The 20710-nt window shown below is 39.6% G+C and overlaps 1 protein-coding gene across 2 annotated transcripts in view; it reads right to left on the reverse strand.

Moving 5' to 3' along the window:
• Positions 1-641: 641 nt before the first annotated feature.
• Positions 642-20710, reverse strand: part of LOC117296542 (CTP synthase 1-A-like) — a 50818-nt gene continuing 30749 nt past the window's right edge. For both annotated transcript variants that reach the window (XM_033779513.1, XM_033779512.1), the window contains 7 exons: positions 14328-14416; positions 13129-13223; positions 12057-12163; positions 11035-11131; positions 5555-5610; positions 2558-2654; positions 642-907 (listed from right to left, as the gene is read on the reverse strand). In XM_033779513.1, the coding sequence (XP_033635404.1) occupies positions 654-907; positions 2558-2654; positions 5555-5610; positions 11035-11131; positions 12057-12163; positions 13129-13223; positions 14328-14416 (795 nt within the window). In that variant the 3' untranslated portion in view covers positions 642-653. The remainder of the gene's footprint in view (positions 908-2557; positions 2655-5554; positions 5611-11034; positions 11132-12056; positions 12164-13128; positions 13224-14327; positions 14417-20710) is intronic.

Below are 20710 nucleotides of genomic sequence, written 5' to 3' on the forward strand. Positions count from 1 at the left end.
CCAAAAAGTGTTTATGTTTTTGACCGAAAAGGTATTTATGATTGGGAATCAAAGTGTGTTGAATCGGTTTTCAACTAGTGGTTTAAACCCGCCTTGACTTTGTCTCGGTAAAATTATCAAGAACCAGGCCTCGATGGGATTAAACCACTAGTTGAAAACCTCCTCACCACACATTGATTCCCTTAATAATCATGTTGACATGCTCTCGGGCACTGAACAAAAGGCACTAGTATACAAAAATTGACTGCTTCCAGTGCTATGGTTAAAACTACTGACTCCTGAGGTGATCCCCGGAGCGTTCTATTTTCCCGAGGCGCAGGAAAATAGAACGCTCGGGAGTCATAGTTTAAACCATAGCACGAGTTAAAGCAGTCAATATTTGTTTTTTTAACACCCCAACAGACTATTTATCATCTTCGTACACGTAACGTTCGTACGAGTGTTTCAGATACACATATTCACAACTGATTGTGTACATGAGTCTCCACACTATGTGTCATCATATCCAAGACTGGACTTGATACAGAAAAACATAGTTTTAGTATTTTGTTGTATTCAATCAGATAAATGTGATTACTAATGTTACTTATAACTCTCCTGATACCCGAAGCTTTCTCTCTTCCAAGGCCACAAGAAAAAAAGTTAACAAACTCTTACAACTGCTGAGGACTTGATTCTTGACTAGTAAATGATAATGACTTGCTCATTAACGCAGCCATCTCCTCCTCAGTGTCTGATGATTCTGTATCACTGAACGAGTTACGAGGGGACAGACGGCAACCACGGGCAATGTATGTATTAAGACGGTTAATGGATGCTAAGACAAGGCCAAGGTAGGGTGCTGAAGGCTTCATAGGTCTAGATATATACTCTGGATGATACTGAACAGCAACAAAGTAAGGATGACCTGAAATAAAAAACAACAGTTGATTAGATGGTCTACAAACCCTTTTGAAACAACAGAGTAGCAACATACCTGAGGAATAATGGTACATTAGTCTGTGAAATAGACAGTCTGCAGGTCAAGATGGCATGATTTCTGATCAACATGCACTACATGATCTGGTGCCCATCAATGTACACACATTACATGATCTGGTGCCCAACATCATGCACACACTTTGAGGTTTATCTTTTCAAATAATATCCATGTAGAAGCAATATTTGATCAAGTTTCAAGACAGAACTTCATTGTAATAAGGAGTTAAATGACCATTTAAAATTGTCATTGTTTTAGTTCATTCAACTGGAACCAGTAGCACTCTTTCAGTTTTATCTTTTCATACGAGTTTACCTTATTTTTAAGTCAGTACATCATTGCAATAAGGAGCTATAGCCATGTAAGGTTTGTTATTGTTTTAGCTCATTCAACTGGAACCAGTGATGCACTCTTTGAGTTTTATCATTTCACATGCATCTAAAGTTAAAAGCAATATTATTTTATTTCAGTTTCAAGTCAGAACATCATGACTATTTAAGGTTATTATTGTTTAAGGTCATTCAACTGTAACCAGTGACATTGAGTTTTAGTTTGATTCTTTATCCTGAGGTCAATGTTTATGTAAGTCTGAAATAAGGGAAAAAACTGTAACCTTTATTGTATTCCAAAAACTTATAAAAAACAATATTATTGGGAAAACATAGTTGAAAATTACAACAAAAACTTTTCCACTGAACGCAGACGAACTGACGCAACTTGATATTACATAGGCTCTCACTGCTTCGCAGTTCGCGAAAAACACCTAAAAATGATTGCTATGTTTAAGCCTGGACGATATCAACAATTTTGGCTTGAGATACACTGTCAGGTAAAATTCGCAATAATGACTATATATCGTGAAGATTTTTGAAAATTGAAAGTACCCTACAAAATAAGATAATACTGGCACATGGGTCCCAAAAATATGTTTTGATTTTATGCAAGTTGACTTCTAATCCTTTGTGTTGATGTCGACTGTTTCATTATAGTATTTTCCTGTGGATAAGACACGTCTTATTTGTCTTTTTAGACACCCAAACATTTGTGCTTACAAAGGTTGCAGTCATCAGACTCGCGGTAGTTGATTTGCTCTGGGGGAATGTTAAATATGATCTTCTGCACAGTTGTGTACAAAGTCTGGGAGAATAGTAATATGATTTTTAGGGTTGACAAAGAATTTACTAGAGTTGATTTTGAACCAACGACCTCCTAATAAACGTGCCAGAGCTCTACCAACTGACCTATCTAGCCCTATGTTGGCGGGGTCCCTATTTTGTCAATATATTTGTTCGGGTGGTGCTGAATAGTAATATAAAATATTCGGAGCTGTCATGGGAGGGAGCTTTTGCTGCAGAATTTTTCAGAGCACTTTTCTCACCAATTCTACCTCCATGCACTATTTAAAACAGGTTTACAGTGACATAAAAGTGGCATCGGTAACTTGATGTATTGCAATTTGTTTGAGGTTTTTAATACAGTAGTTATTGTAAGAAGTTTTTTATATCGTGGTATATCAGGGCAGCATACATGTATACCGTGACTCAAGTAATGCTGAATAACTGCCTAATCTTACTTTACCTTCAAGTTCCAAAATTTCCATTCTTTCACCATCCACACTTCGACCAACAAACTTCATTCCTTGAGACTCAAATTCTTCTATATATCTTGGGTTTACCTGTAGGACAAAATAAAAAATTGATTGACAGAATATTTATTGTTTTCTTTATATTTATTATTCTACTCTTTTAACTGGAACTAGCAAGTAACCATTTACATTTCTCGTAAAGTGTAAACATGATTATCAGCTACCCTTTTGTGGCTGCCTACACCTCAGGTTTTTAATATGAATAATCCAGATCATTGATTTATGTAAAAAGTCTGAGGAAATCCACCTTGTTTTGGGAACAATGTATGTTACCACTGTAATGAATAGCTCGCTGGCAGCATTGTTTTTGCCATGCTTTTGTGCATGGACAATTTGTTACAGAAAGGAATCTATTTTTTTAGGCATTCACTTGATATACTTTTAGCAATGGCACTATTGGTCATATGACCAAATGAGTGTTGTGATTTATTATCCTCACATTTTGTTTCGGTATGAAAAAACCCCAGTAAAGTTGAAAAAGTTGTCTGCAAGAAATGTCACTCAATAAACAACATAATGTTTAAACTTATAATTTACAGCAGGTTCTCAAAGCTTTAATTTATTACAAATATGATGATATACACCCCTGAAGCTAAACCCTCATTAACCTCTCATCATGTACCCCTTTCAGATGCAAAAAATTACCTTCTCTCGTGTGACACCGATACTCAAAAAACCTAATCTTGATCATAAAACTCTGTTGCACTACCATCCCATCTCCAATCCGAAGTACAACACAAAGATTCTTGAACGCATTGTTGTTGCACAATTACGATGCTATCTCAATGACAATAACCTCAAAACTAAGATGCAGTCTGCATATCGTGCTAATCATAGCACAGAGACAGCACTTCTCAGAGTACGGAATGACATACTGTTAGCATCAACATAGACCTGAATCAACTGCCATGAGCTTACCCCCCAGATTCAGCTCATTGTAGACATGGTCTTTTATTATTGACTAACACTGGCTTGGCGGTCCGGGCACCATACCCACGAAAAACAGCAAGCTGTCATATCAATGGATGATGTCATCGTCAGCCGATTGGCAGGAAAACCATGCTGTTTAATGGTTGATTTTTTTCGTAACAGGGGTTTTGGATTAGTGGTGGAAAATCGCTGTTTCCTGACTGGACTAGCTACGATCCGGTCTCGCTTTTAACGTTTCAGAGAAGAATATGAAATAATCTATCCATGTATTTTAATTGGGGACTGTTGCTGACATTCATAACGGGAAAATTTGCTGTATTTATTTGACTTGTTTTCTTTCTTGTTGAAGCCAATTTTTGCCTACAATTTTCTCTTTTTAAAATTTGAGTTGCACCGATTTTTTTCATACATAACGACAGATAAGCTCTTCGTTTCAATTTACTGGTAAATTATTTTGGTTGAGACTTTTCAGATTGGGCCAAATGACCGAATTTCAGAAGCCCTTTTGACTCATTAAATATTCACACAGAGGTCACGCACGAAAAACGATGAATAATTTGCAGATAAAAGAAAACGAAAATTTCGGGTAGACTGGCATGTTTAGCATGCACTGCACTTTATATTAATTGATCGCTGACGCATTGAGTAAAGACTAGTTCATACCTGCCATCTGCGTGTGGTTGAGTTGACTGCAAGTTGACTGGCATAATATTATTACTTTCTCTGGCCAGAAGAAACAGAGCGCCGGAAATCTGTTTTGAATAAAACAGATTTTCTTCGGCCAGATAAAATACGGAGCGCCGAAAATCTTTTTTCATAAAATATATTATCTTCGGTCAGATGAAATACAGAGCGCTGGTAATCTTTTTCCATAAAATATATTATCTTCGGCCAGATGAAATAAGGAGCGCTGGAAATCTTTTTTTTCAATTTCCCCCCCCCCCCCCCCCCCCGGCCTTATGAAACGCAGAGCGCTGGAAAAACCTGGGCAAATTTGAAAAAGACGGAATTCCGTCAAACTTTCATCCCTAATTAGTACATGCTTTTGTCACATCCCGATTAGACTCCTGCAAAAGTCTTCTTTATGGGCTACCAGATTCTGAGTTGAATAAACTTCAGGGCATTCAAAACACAGCTGCCCGCCTAGTGGACCGATCTCCAAGAAACGAGCACATCACCCCAATTCTTCATCGTCTGCATTGGCTACCCATCAAAGATCGTAGCGTGTTTAAGCTCATGTTACTCACGTTCAAGGCTCAATATTGTTTTGCTCGACTACATCTCTGAACTTATCTCCCCATATGCACCCCAGCATCGCCTTTGTTTTTCATCACAGTGCCTGTTGCAGATGCCCCCAAGTTATGGAACTGCCTTCCCTTACAAGTTCGGCAAGCAACGTCGGTCGCCGCATTCAAGAGTCGCCTAAAAACTCATTTCTTCTCCAATAAGTAGTTTTGTTTTCATTCTGCGAGGATTTATCTGTTTTACAAAGTTCAGTGCCAGATGCTGAGGATCTTGGGACAGGGTAATGTGCTGGAAACCTCTCCCCTTTTGCATGTTGTAAAGCGTTGTACATGTACATACAATACAGTCGCACAACAGAGAAACATTGTTGTTGTTACATTATACTGAGTATAAAAGATAAATCAATATCAAAACTTTACAATGCCACTGGCTAAGAATTCAATCTTAAGATTGAGCCAAAAATGTGTTTTCATTGGCATGCTTTCAAGTGCGATACAAAATATGTATATAGAAGAGTTTGCGGTAACACCATGTAATGACTATCTCTAAATGAGTTGGGGTGGTTCTGAAAAGAACCGTTGGTTTAACTCAACGTGTCGATCAGTAACGTCGAGTTAAACCAACGGTTTCTTTTCAGAACCACCCCAAATCATTTAGAGATAGTCATTACAAGGTGTTACCGCAAACTCTTCTATATCTTATTTCCACCATGCAAAGTTTCAAATTCTACTTAAAATATGTATAATAAATGTTACCTCATAGCGGTGGCGATGGCGCTCCTCAATACTCTCCTTGCCTCCGTATAGGGATTCTAAATATAAAACCAGGTACAGGAAACTTACAACTCAGACTGCAACATTTCAAATTAAAACTTATAAAAATAGAGAAGGCAAAAACACACACCAGAAATTACCAATAGTGATGATGTTTTATGCACAAAAATATTTATATTTTGAGTTCAGTCATGAACTGTACAATGTGAATAATTTAAGCTTCTAATTGATATCTGGTTGTCTGTTTTGCTCAGCAACAACTGTCATGACTGTTGAAAACTGACTGTTAGGCATAACAAAATAAAAAAAAAAACTTTTATTGCCCTTTTGGCTAAAAAATTGGGAGGGTCGGTCAGTCGTTATTTTTTTTAATTTTTTTTTTTTGTTCTTTTTTCTCTCAATGGGGCCTTTGTCAGAGGGGAAAAAAAAAAATCAACATTTTTGGACGATCTTTTCCCCAATTGTTGGCCCCAAAATAATACTTTTTCCAATAAAACCGTTTTCATGAATTAGTGAATAGCGGTTCCGGCGTTGAAGATCTTCGTTTGCAATAAAATCATTGAGATTCAACGATCGGTAACAACGCACAGAACAATTATTTTTCAATGAACTTCGCCCAAAATCGCGCACGCCCTCAATCGGCGAAAGTAATACATGTTTGTATATGCTTCAAGGCTGTAAATTGCACCATTCTACAGCCGTGCGGCACACTGCGTGGCAATTCTTTCTCAGTTCGTGAAGAAAATGTCTTATAAGCACAGGTTCAAGCGCGCGTGTCACGCCCATGTTATAACACTTTTTTCTGGTGTTATATCATCCGTTCAAACAACCCCTCGTGATGGCCTCTCGACCAATCAGAATGGATAAACTGTCTTAGGTATTTATGAATGGGCCTTCAAAGTATAAAGTACTTAAGGACCATTTTGATTGTATGCCTAATTGCAAACCTAAAACAAGCTAATAAGTCATTTGGGTGTTAGATTTTATGATTGTCTGGTATACTGATGTACTTGATCACAAGTTACCACTTCAATTTGAATTCCTTGGACTATCCAGACGGTTGCTATGTCACATGATTATAAGCTTGGGCGGTTCCTTCGGTTACCCAGTTCTACCCGGTTCCAAATTGAGAACCGGACTCGCGGGTCCACTCTTCTGTGGAACCGAGTACCCGCTTTTGACGGTTCCAATTTTAAAAGACTGGGTCCCAATTATTAATGTCTCTGTGGAGCCGGTCCTGGGAGGGCGTCCTAGGACTAAACCAGCTTTAAAAATTGAGGCTTAATGTTGAAAGCATTGACCGCAGATACACAGCAAAGGCTTCAGAGTATCAAATATCACATGTGGCTGCATGTACAACACAGTACACATAAGCGATACATGCGGTGACTCTACAGTGTATTAACACCCTACCCGCACACACATTGAGCAGACATCAAACACGTGGCTGCATTTACAATGCACCAGTACTACTAGTGCAAAATACCACAGTCCCCTCCTCCTACACACTGTATGCATAGGCATCTACATCTGCATTCAGTACATGCAGCATGCATGAGATATACAGAGTCCAAAGTCCAAACTAAGCTAATTATTTTATTCACGATATATCGCCGATAATATATCGCGATATTCGATATAATCTCGATAAATTTACATCATCAGTCTTCAAACTCCCAGTGAAAGTTGTAGAAGAGACAGTCATAGCAAAAGAGAGGTGTTATAATGACCTATTCTTCTGGTTTTACTCCAAACCTATGGGGTGCAAGATGTCTCAGCTAGAAAATACATCGCGATATTGCGATACGTAATCGCAGGGCTCGAATTTCACGCTGGACCGCAGGCCCGAGGCCAGTGATTTTAGCTTCGGTCCAGTAAACTTTATGCCGAACAAGTCCGGCGGTCTTGTGTTTTTTTATGCATACTTATAGTTACTATTACAAATAATTATATGAAATATATTATCTTTCATTACAAAATGTATTTCAATCTCATTTAAAATAAAAGTTTTTGTTTTACTTGTCGTCAAATCAGTGTTCTGAGCACGCCTGCGGAACGTCAATCCGTCCTTTTTTCACGTGCATCAGGCTGCATACAAGTTTTCCATTCAGTTTACTCATGCCCACACCTTGTACATCTAGTCTCAAACCATTTATATTTATGCACCCGGGGAGTGAGCGAGCGGGGACGAGGAAGTGATGTGTTGGTACCCGGCGCGGCGGCACACCTTAGTACAGCATTGTTTGTTTACCACTGACCATGTGTAAAGTCTGATACCTTACAAAGGAGTGTTGAATTTGCATTAAGAAGATCTGGTTGCAATACCACACATCCCTGTGTTGCATGGATTAAAAGTAAGGTCTTGTTGCCAAACGTCTTGCTAAGTATGGCTACCAACAGTGATGCGCTTCTGACTACTGCTGTCAAATTTTTGGTCCATCTTTTTATGACGATCTTTTTATGAATGCTGCACGTTGCAGTGTTTTGTTGGTGATTTGCCTGTCAAATCGGAATTCTTTTTTTTGAGGCGGCGAGAATGACGTGAAGTAGGTATATGGAACTTTATTGATTGGGTTTCACAGCAAAAAAAAGCCTCCTAAGGGATGAAAAAGGCCTGCTGTTCTATCGTGATAACTTTTTTTTTTCCTAATAAACTTTTGGTCTTGTAAAAAATCTTCCGGTCCAGTAAAAATTCTGAGCAACAAGCCCTGCGGTCTTGTGGATTTTTTCCCCAAATTCGAGCCCTGAATCGATTACGTAATCGATATCGCAATATAACACAATATATTGCGATATATCGCGATATTTCGATAACCAAATCGAACCGATATCGAAATCGTTTCCAAATTAATATCGCGAAATTCGATAATATCGTGATATCGCCCAAGCTTAGTCCAAACAGACAGCATGTTGTAATTGGCTGCCGGTGTATCCATATTCATAAAAGCTTGCCCATCCACGAAACACAGTACTATTGTGCAGTACACATACACAGTCAGCTAACTGCATGCACTACGTGTATGTGGGTTGGCTGTTGATGAATATTCATATTCATGCAGGGCTATGTGTTATATTGAATTGGAACCGGGTACATCTCAGAACCAAGTTTTTTTTTTCAGAACCGGAAGAGAGTCCCAAATTTCTCGAACCGCCCAAGCTTAACATGACATGGGGCAAGCTTTTGCGTAGTTACTAAGAGACGGTGAATACCCATACACAATTAATAATTAATGTGTATGGCAAAATGCTACCAGAGTTTGCTCATCTGGAGGTTGCTACACAAAAGCTTGCCCCGAGTTGTTGGACATACGTGTAGCATTAGTCTCTTATAGACGATGTGACCTCTGACATCAAATTTCACGCAACACAAAAGCAGATAAATACAATAAACATTGAACGCTAGAGGGCGTTTTGGAACAATATAACAGCGTGAGATTAAACGCCCTCTATTTGTAAAAATTACGCGAACCAGCAATAAACGAGTTGAGACAAGACTCGGCGTGTCTGGGCATGCTTGGGATCCGCACTGTCACGTGGGAATTTTAGCGCATTTCCAGGCGGTGCAAATGCGAGGGCGTAGCATAACCAGTCAGCGAACATCACCCAATACGGTGCCCCCAACATCTGTTGTGCAATCTCGAGATTGAGCAGCGCAATTAACAGATTGCTAGCTTAACGAACTCGCACGTGTACATGTGCATATGTGCATGCAGGGACCTTCCGGCCGGCGGATAAATTACTACACACACGCTACGTCTGTCCGTCGTTGCAATAATTTATTATCTGTATCAGCAAGGATCCTTGTGTGGGACGCTGGATGTCCAGGGAGGGCCTGGATTCGTGTTGCAAACAAAATTAATTTCAGTGGACCAGATCGTTTCTGCCCACTGATTGGGCCGGACTTTATATTATTAACAATAGACAGCGTTGGCTGATTGGATGAAGGTCGGTATCAGTTTATGTAGGTTCCAAAAGGCAACAAAACTACGTCTTTGTGTCAATGTGCCGACACCGGGTGGCGCCTAGTGTACTTCTGTGTGCGGTTAAACTTGCGCCTTATGCGGTGGTGCACCTTGTCTGTTGACATTTGAATTTGTGGGTCATTTTAGGGTCCTGCAACTTGTTCACCGAGTGTCTTATTCGCAGGAAAATACTATAGATCTTTGTCATTTTGATTGGAGAATAAAACTTTCAAAACAAACAAAATTTACAATTTTTATTTGTGACATGACACCCATTTCTTTTGGTTTGGATTGTTAGCATTGACTAAGTGCATTCTGTATGTGCCTTGCAGTAACTGCATTGCTGTATCATACATCAAACATGAGCACTTAATGATTTGGTACTCACTGTGCATTAGAACAAAATCAGATGGACCGAAAAATGCACAGTGAATGACGTAGCATGCAATAGTACATTTATTTGCTGTCACGTGATAAACAATTCTCAATTGATTTTTGAATGAAAATAGGAATATTCATTTTTGACGAAACATTTTCAAACATTAACCAAATGATGTTGATGTTGTGATGTAGAACTTTGTGAAATGAAAATTTTGTGTGTGTACCAAAGAATATGTTGATCTTTTTCTTAAAGGGTTTGGGTACTTTTTTCACCAAACAAAACTTACACAGTTTGAAAATAATTGTTGTCAATAGTAGAAAGCTTCCCTTAAAATCTTATCTGCGGAGGTGCCGTTGTTTTGGAGAAACAAGTAAAAAATTACAAAAATAATTTTCATCTCAGGGGAGGAGAATTATTTAAGCCGGGGATGCCACTGACTCTTTCCTTCAGAGCCTGAAAAAATATTTGCCGTAAGGAAAGGGGGGGTCATCAGTCCCCCCCCCCCCCCCCCCGATTTAAGGTCGTTTGAATGTCAGAGGTGAGGCGCATTTTGACCGAAATCAACCAGAAAGAGCATGCCATAGCGCGAAAACCGTTTATCGGATGGAGCTGAAATTTGAAATATTAGCTTGTTGAGCAACGATTACCCCATAAACCAAATTTGAACATATTTGAAGAGGGTAGGGTTTAACCCATTGGGTGATTTGACACGGAATGACCCTTCTGTGATACTCACTTTTGCTCAAAAACTTAACGACCAATGAAGCTGAAACTAAATTATATTACATACATGTACATCTTCATAGACCTTATGCACCCGACATCACTTAAGTAGGGCGCCCTCACCAAGAGGTCAAAAGGTGGTTGTTCATTTGCCAATCCTGTGTGCTGCGCATACAATTCTGTGCGTTTCGATTATTTCGTCACCGTTTTAACTCTAAGATGGCAGTTGGATGACGTCAATGCATAAGGTCTATTAACAGTAAGAAGGGATTCAGGTCATGGCCAAACAATTGATCTACAAAAGGTACCAAGACCCTTTAACATAACTGAAAGAATATCTCTAAACAATACAGTTTGTGTACAATTAGTCATGACAATCTGTACTATGTACTTACTAAGGACTGAGCTGTCTGCCTTGAATAAGGTTGTCCTTTTGCCCAGGCGCATAGTTCCTCCCATCTGACCAGTGTTATGTTCCGGCATTTCAATGATCTGAGTAGAAGATTACACAAAACATCAACTCAAATTAGTCATATTCAATATACTGAGTATTAAGGGAAGAGTATTCTGTTATGAGTCTCTTGAGAAAAAGTATATTCATTAACATAAAAGCCCATAAAAACCATTAAAACCAATGCAGATTAAACATGAATCTATACATAATAATAATAATAGCAATACTAATAATTTGGGGGGCTAATCATCCTTACTTGCAGCTACAACGTGTTTGAGAAGTAGGCAAGCTGCCAGCCACATCAACCCATTATGACCACGGAGCACAGCCAAGATCAAAATTGTTTGATTTTTCCCAAGGGAGGAAAACCGGATGGTCTGGAATACCCATGTGACCCTTGTGACACAGCAGAGAACCAACGCACAACTCAACTCACATATGGCCCTGGCCGGGAATCGAACCGGGGTCACCTTTGTGAGAGGCGAGCGCTTTATGCACAAGCCAACCGTGCCACCTAAAAACATAAAACCAATGCAGTGCCACATAAAACAAATGCAGATTTTGACAAGATATTTTAATTAACAATGCACCTGAATATGGTGCCAAAGGATGCCGACTGAGTGAAAAAACATACATAACAGGTCCATGAGGAGGCAGGGGAGGGGAGGGGAGGGGAGAGGGTAGTCCAACCAAGCAGGTTTACACATCTCTCAGTCCGTAAAACTAAAGGACTTTGCAATATAAATTGCCATATAGCATGAAACCATTGTTTATTGGGGGAAGTTTGGCTCTGATGATACAAGCATGTCATTCGGCATACATCGCAGGTTTGTGCTATGAACAATTGCAGGTAAAATAACGAGTAGTTTTCAAAATGGCTGTCATTCATTGTTATTCCAATTATAGCCTACTTGCCACACTACTTAATATCAATAACCAATGCACAAAGAAAAGTACACTTACCACTTTATGAGTGGAGTTTGGATCAAACTCCTCAGAATGAGCATCTTTCCAACCCAATACATTACGAGCAAACTCAATCACTGCTACCTGCAATCCAAGGCAAACACCTGCAAAACAGAACAATACGTGCTCAACTCCACTTAAGAAACCAAGTGGACTATTTCTGTTGGGCAAGCCCTACGTACAAATGTATGTTTTCTTGATTGTGTATGACTGTACCCAACTTTGCCAGACTAACAAGAATTGAATGTCTAACTGTTTAACCTGTTGTTGAACAAAGTTTAATAGTTTTTTTTTTATAGGATTGACGTTTTTAGTATCTCATACTGCAGGTTCATTAATTAGTAAATACACCAAACATTTATGACTTTAAATAAGGGAATCAATGTGTGGTGAAGAGGTTTTCAACTAGTGGTTTAATCCCAACGAGGCCTGGTTCTTGGGAAGTCGAGGTAAATTATAAAGAACCAGGACTCGGCGGGTTAAAACCACTAGTTGAAAACCGAATCAACACACTTTGATTCCCATTCATAAATACCATTTTCGGTCAAAAACATCATCACTTTTTGGTCAAAAAGTAAAATAAATGCAAAAATTATAATTGTTAAATGATTTCTCGCGTAAACAACTCCTAATAAGGGAATGCTGTGGGCGTCGCGCGTATCGCGTTATGTGGCAGCCGTTGCTCTCGACCAATAGGAATGAAGAAACTGTCTTATAAGAACAGGTGCAATATGAATATTACTTGATGAGAAGCACTACAGCTGTTGATAGTTTAAATCAAATTACAAATTTTAAGGGCTAGGAGACTTTGCCCTTGGGAGCAAGCCAAATTTGAGAGGGAACCAAGGCCAAAAATGTCCAAATAGAAAGGCACAAAGGCCATTGAATTATGAATTATTGAATTACAATGTGTATGCATGCCTCAGATTTCCGAGGATTCAGACATAAAAACTCCACACTGAACCTTTCCAAGCGTGACTGACCAACACCATGCGATACAACAGCATGTATGTACAACACATCATCTAATTATAATAATAATATACTTTTCAAAGTTTGTCTTTCTTACCAAGATACGGTTTCTTGTTTTCTCTAGCCCACTTTGCTGCAGCGACTTTGCCTTCAGTTCCTCGGACACCAAATCCACCTGGTACCAACACCCCACTGTGAAAAACATCCAAAACATGCTATATAATCAAGCAAAGTTCAAGCCTAACAATCTTAAAGCAATCAAATTACAGGGTAAAAATACATAACAGGCAGATGAGGATTAATCATAGAGTTATATATAAGAACTAGGGGGCGCACGAGTGATGTTTCGTGCACGAACGTCACAGGACCGCAAGATGACAAGCGCCTCATTCTGCACGCGCGCTGAATATGAAATACACGTTTGAGTTTTTTTTTTATTGAACACTCACGCGATGCTGTTTGTTCAACTTACAAAATGGCCGCACAAACACACGCTGTGAGATGCTAGTTTTGTCAACTTAGAAAATGGCGGCATAAGCGCATGCCGGGGCGCGTATTTAGGCCAGTGCGCTCTCTAGTTCTTATATATAACTCTATGGGATTAACAGACAAAATAGCAGTGGCTGAGAAACACTGGACTGAAAGCTGAGATGGTGGCCTAATATAGTCTCAGTACCTACATGTACATGTACATAAAGTACATGTAGCTTGCATTGTCATATGTCACTGTATGTCATACATGTATCTAAAATATCAAGAAAAACTTGTTGGATTTTGTGCATAGTACAAAAATGGTGCAAAAACATTGACTCAAATTACCCAATGGTCACAAATTCTCATTAAGGCCTGTACTTGCGCCTTTGCAACACTTACACAGTGCTACTTTTTACAATGTGTATGCCAAGATCCGGCGCTAGTGTGACTGTATCCTCAACTCTTAGAGGTCTTGAATATAGAAAGTGTGTACTAAACAAAGGAAACCATACTCTGAACTACTAGTCTCACCAACATGGAAACGCGCACATTTCTTTATGTGTAGAGAACCATTTGGATTGAATCAAGTTGTAACAAATTTAACGTACAGAAAGATGGCAACTTCACAAGAGAGTTGTACATGTGTATATCAATTAAATCAAACTGTCAATATAATAAATGTTTGAGTCGACCATCAGTCACCCAGTGATTGATTAGCTAACTATCAGTCATTGCACAGCTGTAATATGTAAGCTGAGACATCTTCTAGCTGTACATTGCCACTTCATACTTGATGAATGAGTGATACATTGTAGGTCTTACTTGCTGCTACATAGCTGCTGCCAGGCTTCGTGAAACTTCACTGGTTCTTTCTCTAATGTAGATTGCTCAAGGTCATCTGCCTCAATGAACTGTGAACCAAAAATAACTCAAAATGGGTTTGTTGCATAACAGACTTAGGCTTTAGGTGTTATTAATGGTGCAATCCAGTAAGTGCTGGAAGTTTGTCCCACAAAACATATATTTTGCACAACAGTGACATTTAAGTGAGTGCTATCAAAGCCAGTGGACACAATTTGTAAATGTCAAAGACCAGTCTTCTCACATGCTGTCTCAACATATGAATAAAATAACAAACCTGTGAAAATTTGAGCTCGATAGGTCGTTGGAGTTGCGAGATAACTGTGAAAGAAAAAAACACCCTTGTCACACAAAGTTGTGTGCTTTCAGATGCTTGAGGTCTCAAACCAAATTCGTGGAAAATTACTTCTTTCTCGAAAACTACTCCACTTCAGAGGGAGCTGTTCTCACAATGTTTATACTACCAACCTCTCCCCATTACTTGTTACCAAGTAAGGTTTTATGCTAATAATTATTTTGAGTAATAACCAATAGTGTCCACTGCCTTTAAGGGAAGCCATCAATAATAAATTAAGAGAGCCCGCAAAATCCCGCCGCGGTTGGCTGAGGGGTCTGCCCAGTGCGGTCAAGGAGTCAGAGCATACATAACAATAGAACAATAGCAGCCACACAGGTGACTGCATTTATAAAGATTGCGGCGCACTTGCAACTGGCTGCACTCTGGCTGCTATTTGGAGTTAAGATTGTTATCACCACTAATCCCACAAACAGTTTGATGGAGGTGTGAAAACAATCCTGTCTGAAGATTCAGCCACATACTTTTTATAAGCGAATACCAGAATTCAAGTTGCTACAAGTATACAAAAAATAACAATAATGTAATGTTTTCAAGTTTTCTTTTTTGAATGGTAAACATTAATAAATTATTTCAAGAGAATGATCATTTTCGTCTGAAGGTTTTCCCCCCCAATCGTAGTCCGTGCAAGTATGCATTGATACATAGAGCAACGCTTGATAAAGTCTGCCATCTGACACATCAGGTGTCGTCTTTGCAGCTTCGTTTTCAAAATGATCGTTCCCCCATAAACACATAAGGAGTCTCAGTCAATAATTGTGGTCAATAATGTGGGCAGGGTTTAAACTGCAGCGAAGACAAAACAGTCACAGAAACATATGCCACAATTCTTATAACATTAGTAACAATGTGTTGTGCATCCTCATTTTCAAGATATTTTTGTAGTATTCCTTAGATAGTTACATGTATTCCACAAGCACGATGCAACCTTGTCGACTGCCATATTGTGTTTACTTTCCTTGTTGCAAAATACACACATAACATACATACGATTTGTAGGAAGACCATGTGTGCCTAGTCTTGTCTCAAGGTGTTGGCTTTTTAATACAGCTTTTAGTTAAGCGCCCTCTCTTGGTGAAATGGAACAGTGACATTGAAGTACATGTCTATCGGACATGACGCTAAACCAGACATTAACAACAACAGCACATCAAAGACCAATGCGGAGCATTTTACTGGGTCTACGCCTCACATGTAAAAATCAAATTCCAGGTATGTGCTGCTTGATGATCTATTTTGAATTTTAAAAAAAAATACAAAAACGAATAGGAAAAAGCGTAGCCCGCAGAAAAACGCGAATTGGGGAAATGAAAAAAACCCAGAAATACGCCTTCCAAGCAGAGATTTCACAGGCCTGATGCAACAACCAAGCAGTTACATGCACAATTGTGTCACATCTAAGAGAATTTTGTGTCGACTGTGAGGCCAGGAGTGGCTGGCTTGTAGGTATTTTTAACCTATCCTATCAAAAAGGACTGGCCTAGAAGCAATCAAGATGGTCCAGAACACGTGTAACCGTCCGTTTCATAAAACAAAATTTGAGTAAAAAAAAATTCTCACAACCGCAAAAGGGATAACAAATAATGCATCAAATCATTGAGCCGTGATACTTTTCACACGATCACCCAAACATTTCCAAGGAAGTTATAGGAACAGCTCCAGCAATTTTACCACCTGTTGACAGAATATACATGCCTACCAGCAACGACAATGTTGTATGGTCCTAGCTCCCGCACCAACGATGGTTACTATTGCAATTTTGGGGGAATACCCGATTATCCCGAGCATGCGCGCACCATTGAGTCTTTAATCTCAAGGCGCTTGTAAATGATTTTGAGTGTAAAGGAGCGCTGGAAATCTGTTTTCAATAAAATATATTTTCTCCGGCCAGATGAAATACGGTGCGCCGGAAATACTTTTTTTCCCCCAAAAATGTAGTTTTTTCCCCGGCTTGATGAAACATGGAGCGCCGGAAAAACTCAGGGAAAATTTGAAAAAGACTGGCATCCCTGTCATCAAGTGCTAGTTTTGGTTAATTTTTAAGAATTCTGCTAGTGCTAAAGTCAATTTGATAGTGGAGTCAAACTCTTCACGTCACATCAGTGTGCGAGGTTGTTTGATACATTTTCTGGTGTGCTAAATGATTTTTTTTTTAGTCTGAGATTGCATTTTTCATGTTGCACCTGTGATACCTGTTTTTTGGGGAATCGCTGTTTTGATATTGCATTTTCGAAACCGTTTTTTTTTGGGATGATTGCATTTTGAGAATTGCACTTTTGAGAATTGCATTTTTGAGAACTGCATTTTTGAGAATTGCATTTTGGAGATTTGCATTTTCGATATTGCATTTATGATATGGCATTTTAGATATTGCATTTATGATATTGCATTTTTGATATGGCATTTTACTCTTGAAATATCTTGCTCTCACCAGTAGGCTACTTTCGTGTTAGACTTTGTGGTACATTTTGATTGCCTGTTGGGAAAATATTTGTTCTGGTTGATTGCATCATTTTTTTTGGGGGGGGGATCACTTGCTCAGTGTAAGGCCTGATATCATTCAACAGTTGAGTATTTTATTAATGCTTGGTATTCTGTATTTTCTAGTCATTTTTTTGCTATTATTAGACATTATGGCTAGACAAGGCAGACCAGACTACAATGATTTCATGTTCCCTACTCCTACAACTGCTCACATCGCCACTCAATCCCACAGCCGCATCATCCACCACTCCTCATCCAACCCGACAATCCAGTCTTTCTTCAAATGCTCCAACATCACGTAAAGCCAAACATTTTGAAACCCAGCTGCATGATATGGAACGCCAAATATCGCAGAACATGCAGGAACTTCATCGTTCACTCCACCCTCAATCCAGTGACCACCATCAACACACAACTCCCAAGGACAGCCCCTCTACATCAGCCTCCAGAAGCTCACCGCACAGTCGGCATTCTCCTTCACAACTCCATGTTATGCCGACACACCACGTGAAGAATGTGCCACTATACACCGGCCGAGAAGGATCCACAGTGTGTATAGAAGACTGGATAAGGGACATTACCTACCTTATTGAGAGTACATCCATGTCCGTCGATATGCAGTTCTCTACCGTTGTTCGTAACCGGGGAGGAGCAGCTCGCAAATTTATTCTGAACTTACCTGTAGAAGACCAAACACCAGCTTGTGCCTTCGAAGAACTGCCAGCACAATTCGGAGAGATGTCAACGTTTGGAGACCCGCTTGCGGACTTTTACGAGCGAATGAGACATAATAAAGAGACCCCGAGCATCTACGCCATTGAACTCGAAGCTACTCTATGCACCATAGAAGAGCGCATGAATGACAGCCATCCCCTTCCAAAGCGAGACAGCATGCTAACTCAGCAGTTCATGCGTGGTGTGGCCGAAGAGAAAGTTACAAGTCGTCTGGCCCCCATGAAACCTCGGGAGATGACGCTTCGAGTGCTCCAAATAGAACTCCTACAAATTGAACGAGAACACCGAACCGTAGCAGCTCTCCATCAAACAAAAACAACAGCCACATCCCATGCAACCACTGCTCAGTCACAACCACAGTACACTTCTCCTTCACCTCATTTTCAGAAGAAACCATCAGAAGTAAGTTCTCCTTCACCAACCAAACCCAAACAGCCAACGCGAGATGAGGCTCTCGAAGAGAGATGTGCACAGCACCATCACTACCAGAGATCTCCTTCGGATTCCAGCCACAGAATATTTGCTTGCTAAAACTGTGGTCAGGAGGGTCACGTCGCTAAGGGATGTCGGAATATCAAACTACCAGGGCCCCCTGTCCCAGGGCAAGTCATCGGAGGCCCCGAATTCCAACCATTTTTCCAGCTAGTGAAGTCGAAGAAGGTACCTGAAAGACGTGACGAACCTAAAAAGTCGGGTATTGTTTCAACTTTTAGGGCATGTTTTTAGCTTGCGCCAAACGTCACAATCTTGTGTTGACACTGCATGCCATTCTTACCGTGCTCCGTAATCCGAGTGGACCGTCCGCACAGCAGCCATACAATGCGTGCAGTCTGCTCCGTGTCCATAGTTCTGCACGTAGGCATCATATCCCATACTGATCTGGTACCCAGACATAGTGTACGGGGCCAGACTACACATTTTCTCTTCAAATATCGCGCCTCGATTGACGTCACGAAAAGCGCCCTCTCGGGTCAGGCCTACTTTTAAATTTGTAAATAAAATGGAAACTAATTTTTTTGAACCTAAGTTGACTGTTTGTTCATATTCCACTCATCAAAACTCATATTCTAGTGACAAAAGCTTTATTTTGACAAAATACCACTTCCAGGTGACTTTAACATATCAATAGCAAGCACCACACAGGACATCATTTAATGAGCAGGCCCTTGGAGTTTGGCTGCATGAGCGCCGCATCAGGATGCAGGACGCTGCTTCATTTATTTTTGATAGCTTCCCTAAAGGACATTAGAAAGTGACAAACACATGAAAAGCCCCACCCTAAAACAGTAAAGTAACTGTAGGGAAAAAACCAAGTGATTTGTAATAATTTCAAACACAAGGGCAGAAATGAAACAGAAGGAATAGTTAGGGAATAACACTGCGAGGACCCGGTCTTCACAGTGTGGTAATGACTGGGTTGCTGGCTGGCGCTGTTAACCGACTAAAGCCAGAGGCGAGGTCCGTTAAAAGCGCCAACCACCAACCACCACGCAGTAAAGACCAGGTCCTTGCACTGTTATTCCCATTAATAAATACTTTTTAAACATAATAAACGGCTAAGATTTTCAACATTTTTTCTCTTGGCGATACTTCCAGGCAAAAGAATGTTGAGTGGCCATTTTTTAGCTTTCGATGGCTCCCTTCTATTTTGTGCACTAATGACATTACTTACTTATTGTAAAAGAATGGTCTGTTAAGCGCCCTTACTGAGGTCAAAGGAGGCAAATGGGTTGACAATAGCTGTTCTTTGAGTGTTGAAATGCGTGTTATGTTATGCAAGGGGTATATTGATACATTTTCAGCACATACACGCCAGGCGCGAAGTGCCAATGAAACTAAGATGGATAAGCTAGCGATACAGTGAACAATGTATGCTGGTTTAGGTTTAGCCGGTCCTTTAAAAAGTCTAGAAACTGTCCAACATATTCATTATTGTGTGTTCGGTTAGACAAATAACATTAGCAAAGTGTATGAAAAACAATTGAATTGAGTGTTCGGTTTCCGGGAGTAAAAAAGCCTGGTGTAAAAAAACAAAATTGCTTTGTTCTCAAGATTTGTAATAAATGATCAACATTGCAAACATTTTCAAAACAACATGATGATGTCATCATGACATCATTTTGAGTTCAAGAAGTTAATGTCTTTGACTAACAATACACCCAGTTTCACCTCACTCGAACTTTTGGTTTGGCACACACAGCTTTGAAAAGTGCACCTTTAAAGCAATACCACGTGACACACGATGACATCATCAAGCTAAGACTCCACAGATATGTTGCTATTATGAAGGAGATTGTGTATACCATTTTGAAACAATTGACATTATTTTTGGTGACTCTGATCGGTATTATTTTTTTAACCGGACCTTTGCCGGACTTGTATTATGTGATTGTTAAACATAAAAAGGTGTACATTTCAACCTAAAAGTCATTAAATAACCCCTTTTCAAAGCATTTTACAGTCACTTCCGGTTAAGAGTAAAAGGTCAAGAAAAGGTCGCCAACATATTCATTTTTGAGAAGTTCGTAAAGCCCTTTTATAATGATGTATGCATTGTCAAAATAGCTTATGTGGTTGTGGAAATATGAACTGATGAAGTATTGACGACTGAAATGAAGACTAACAAAGCAAATGGTAAATGTATGTTGATAACGCCTCAAACACAGACTATACTGAAACTACACCACGCGTTCTATGGGGCCGGATGAACACATGCATACTTTACACATGTACGCTAAGTACGTTCTGTGTGAAATCTTTACATACAACC

The sequence above is a fragment of the Asterias rubens genome, chromosome 11 (genome assembly GCF_902459465.1).
Source record: "Asterias rubens chromosome 11, eAstRub1.3, whole genome shotgun sequence".
NCBI classification, from domain to species: Eukaryota; Metazoa; Echinodermata; class Asteroidea; order Forcipulatida; family Asteriidae; genus Asterias; species Asterias rubens.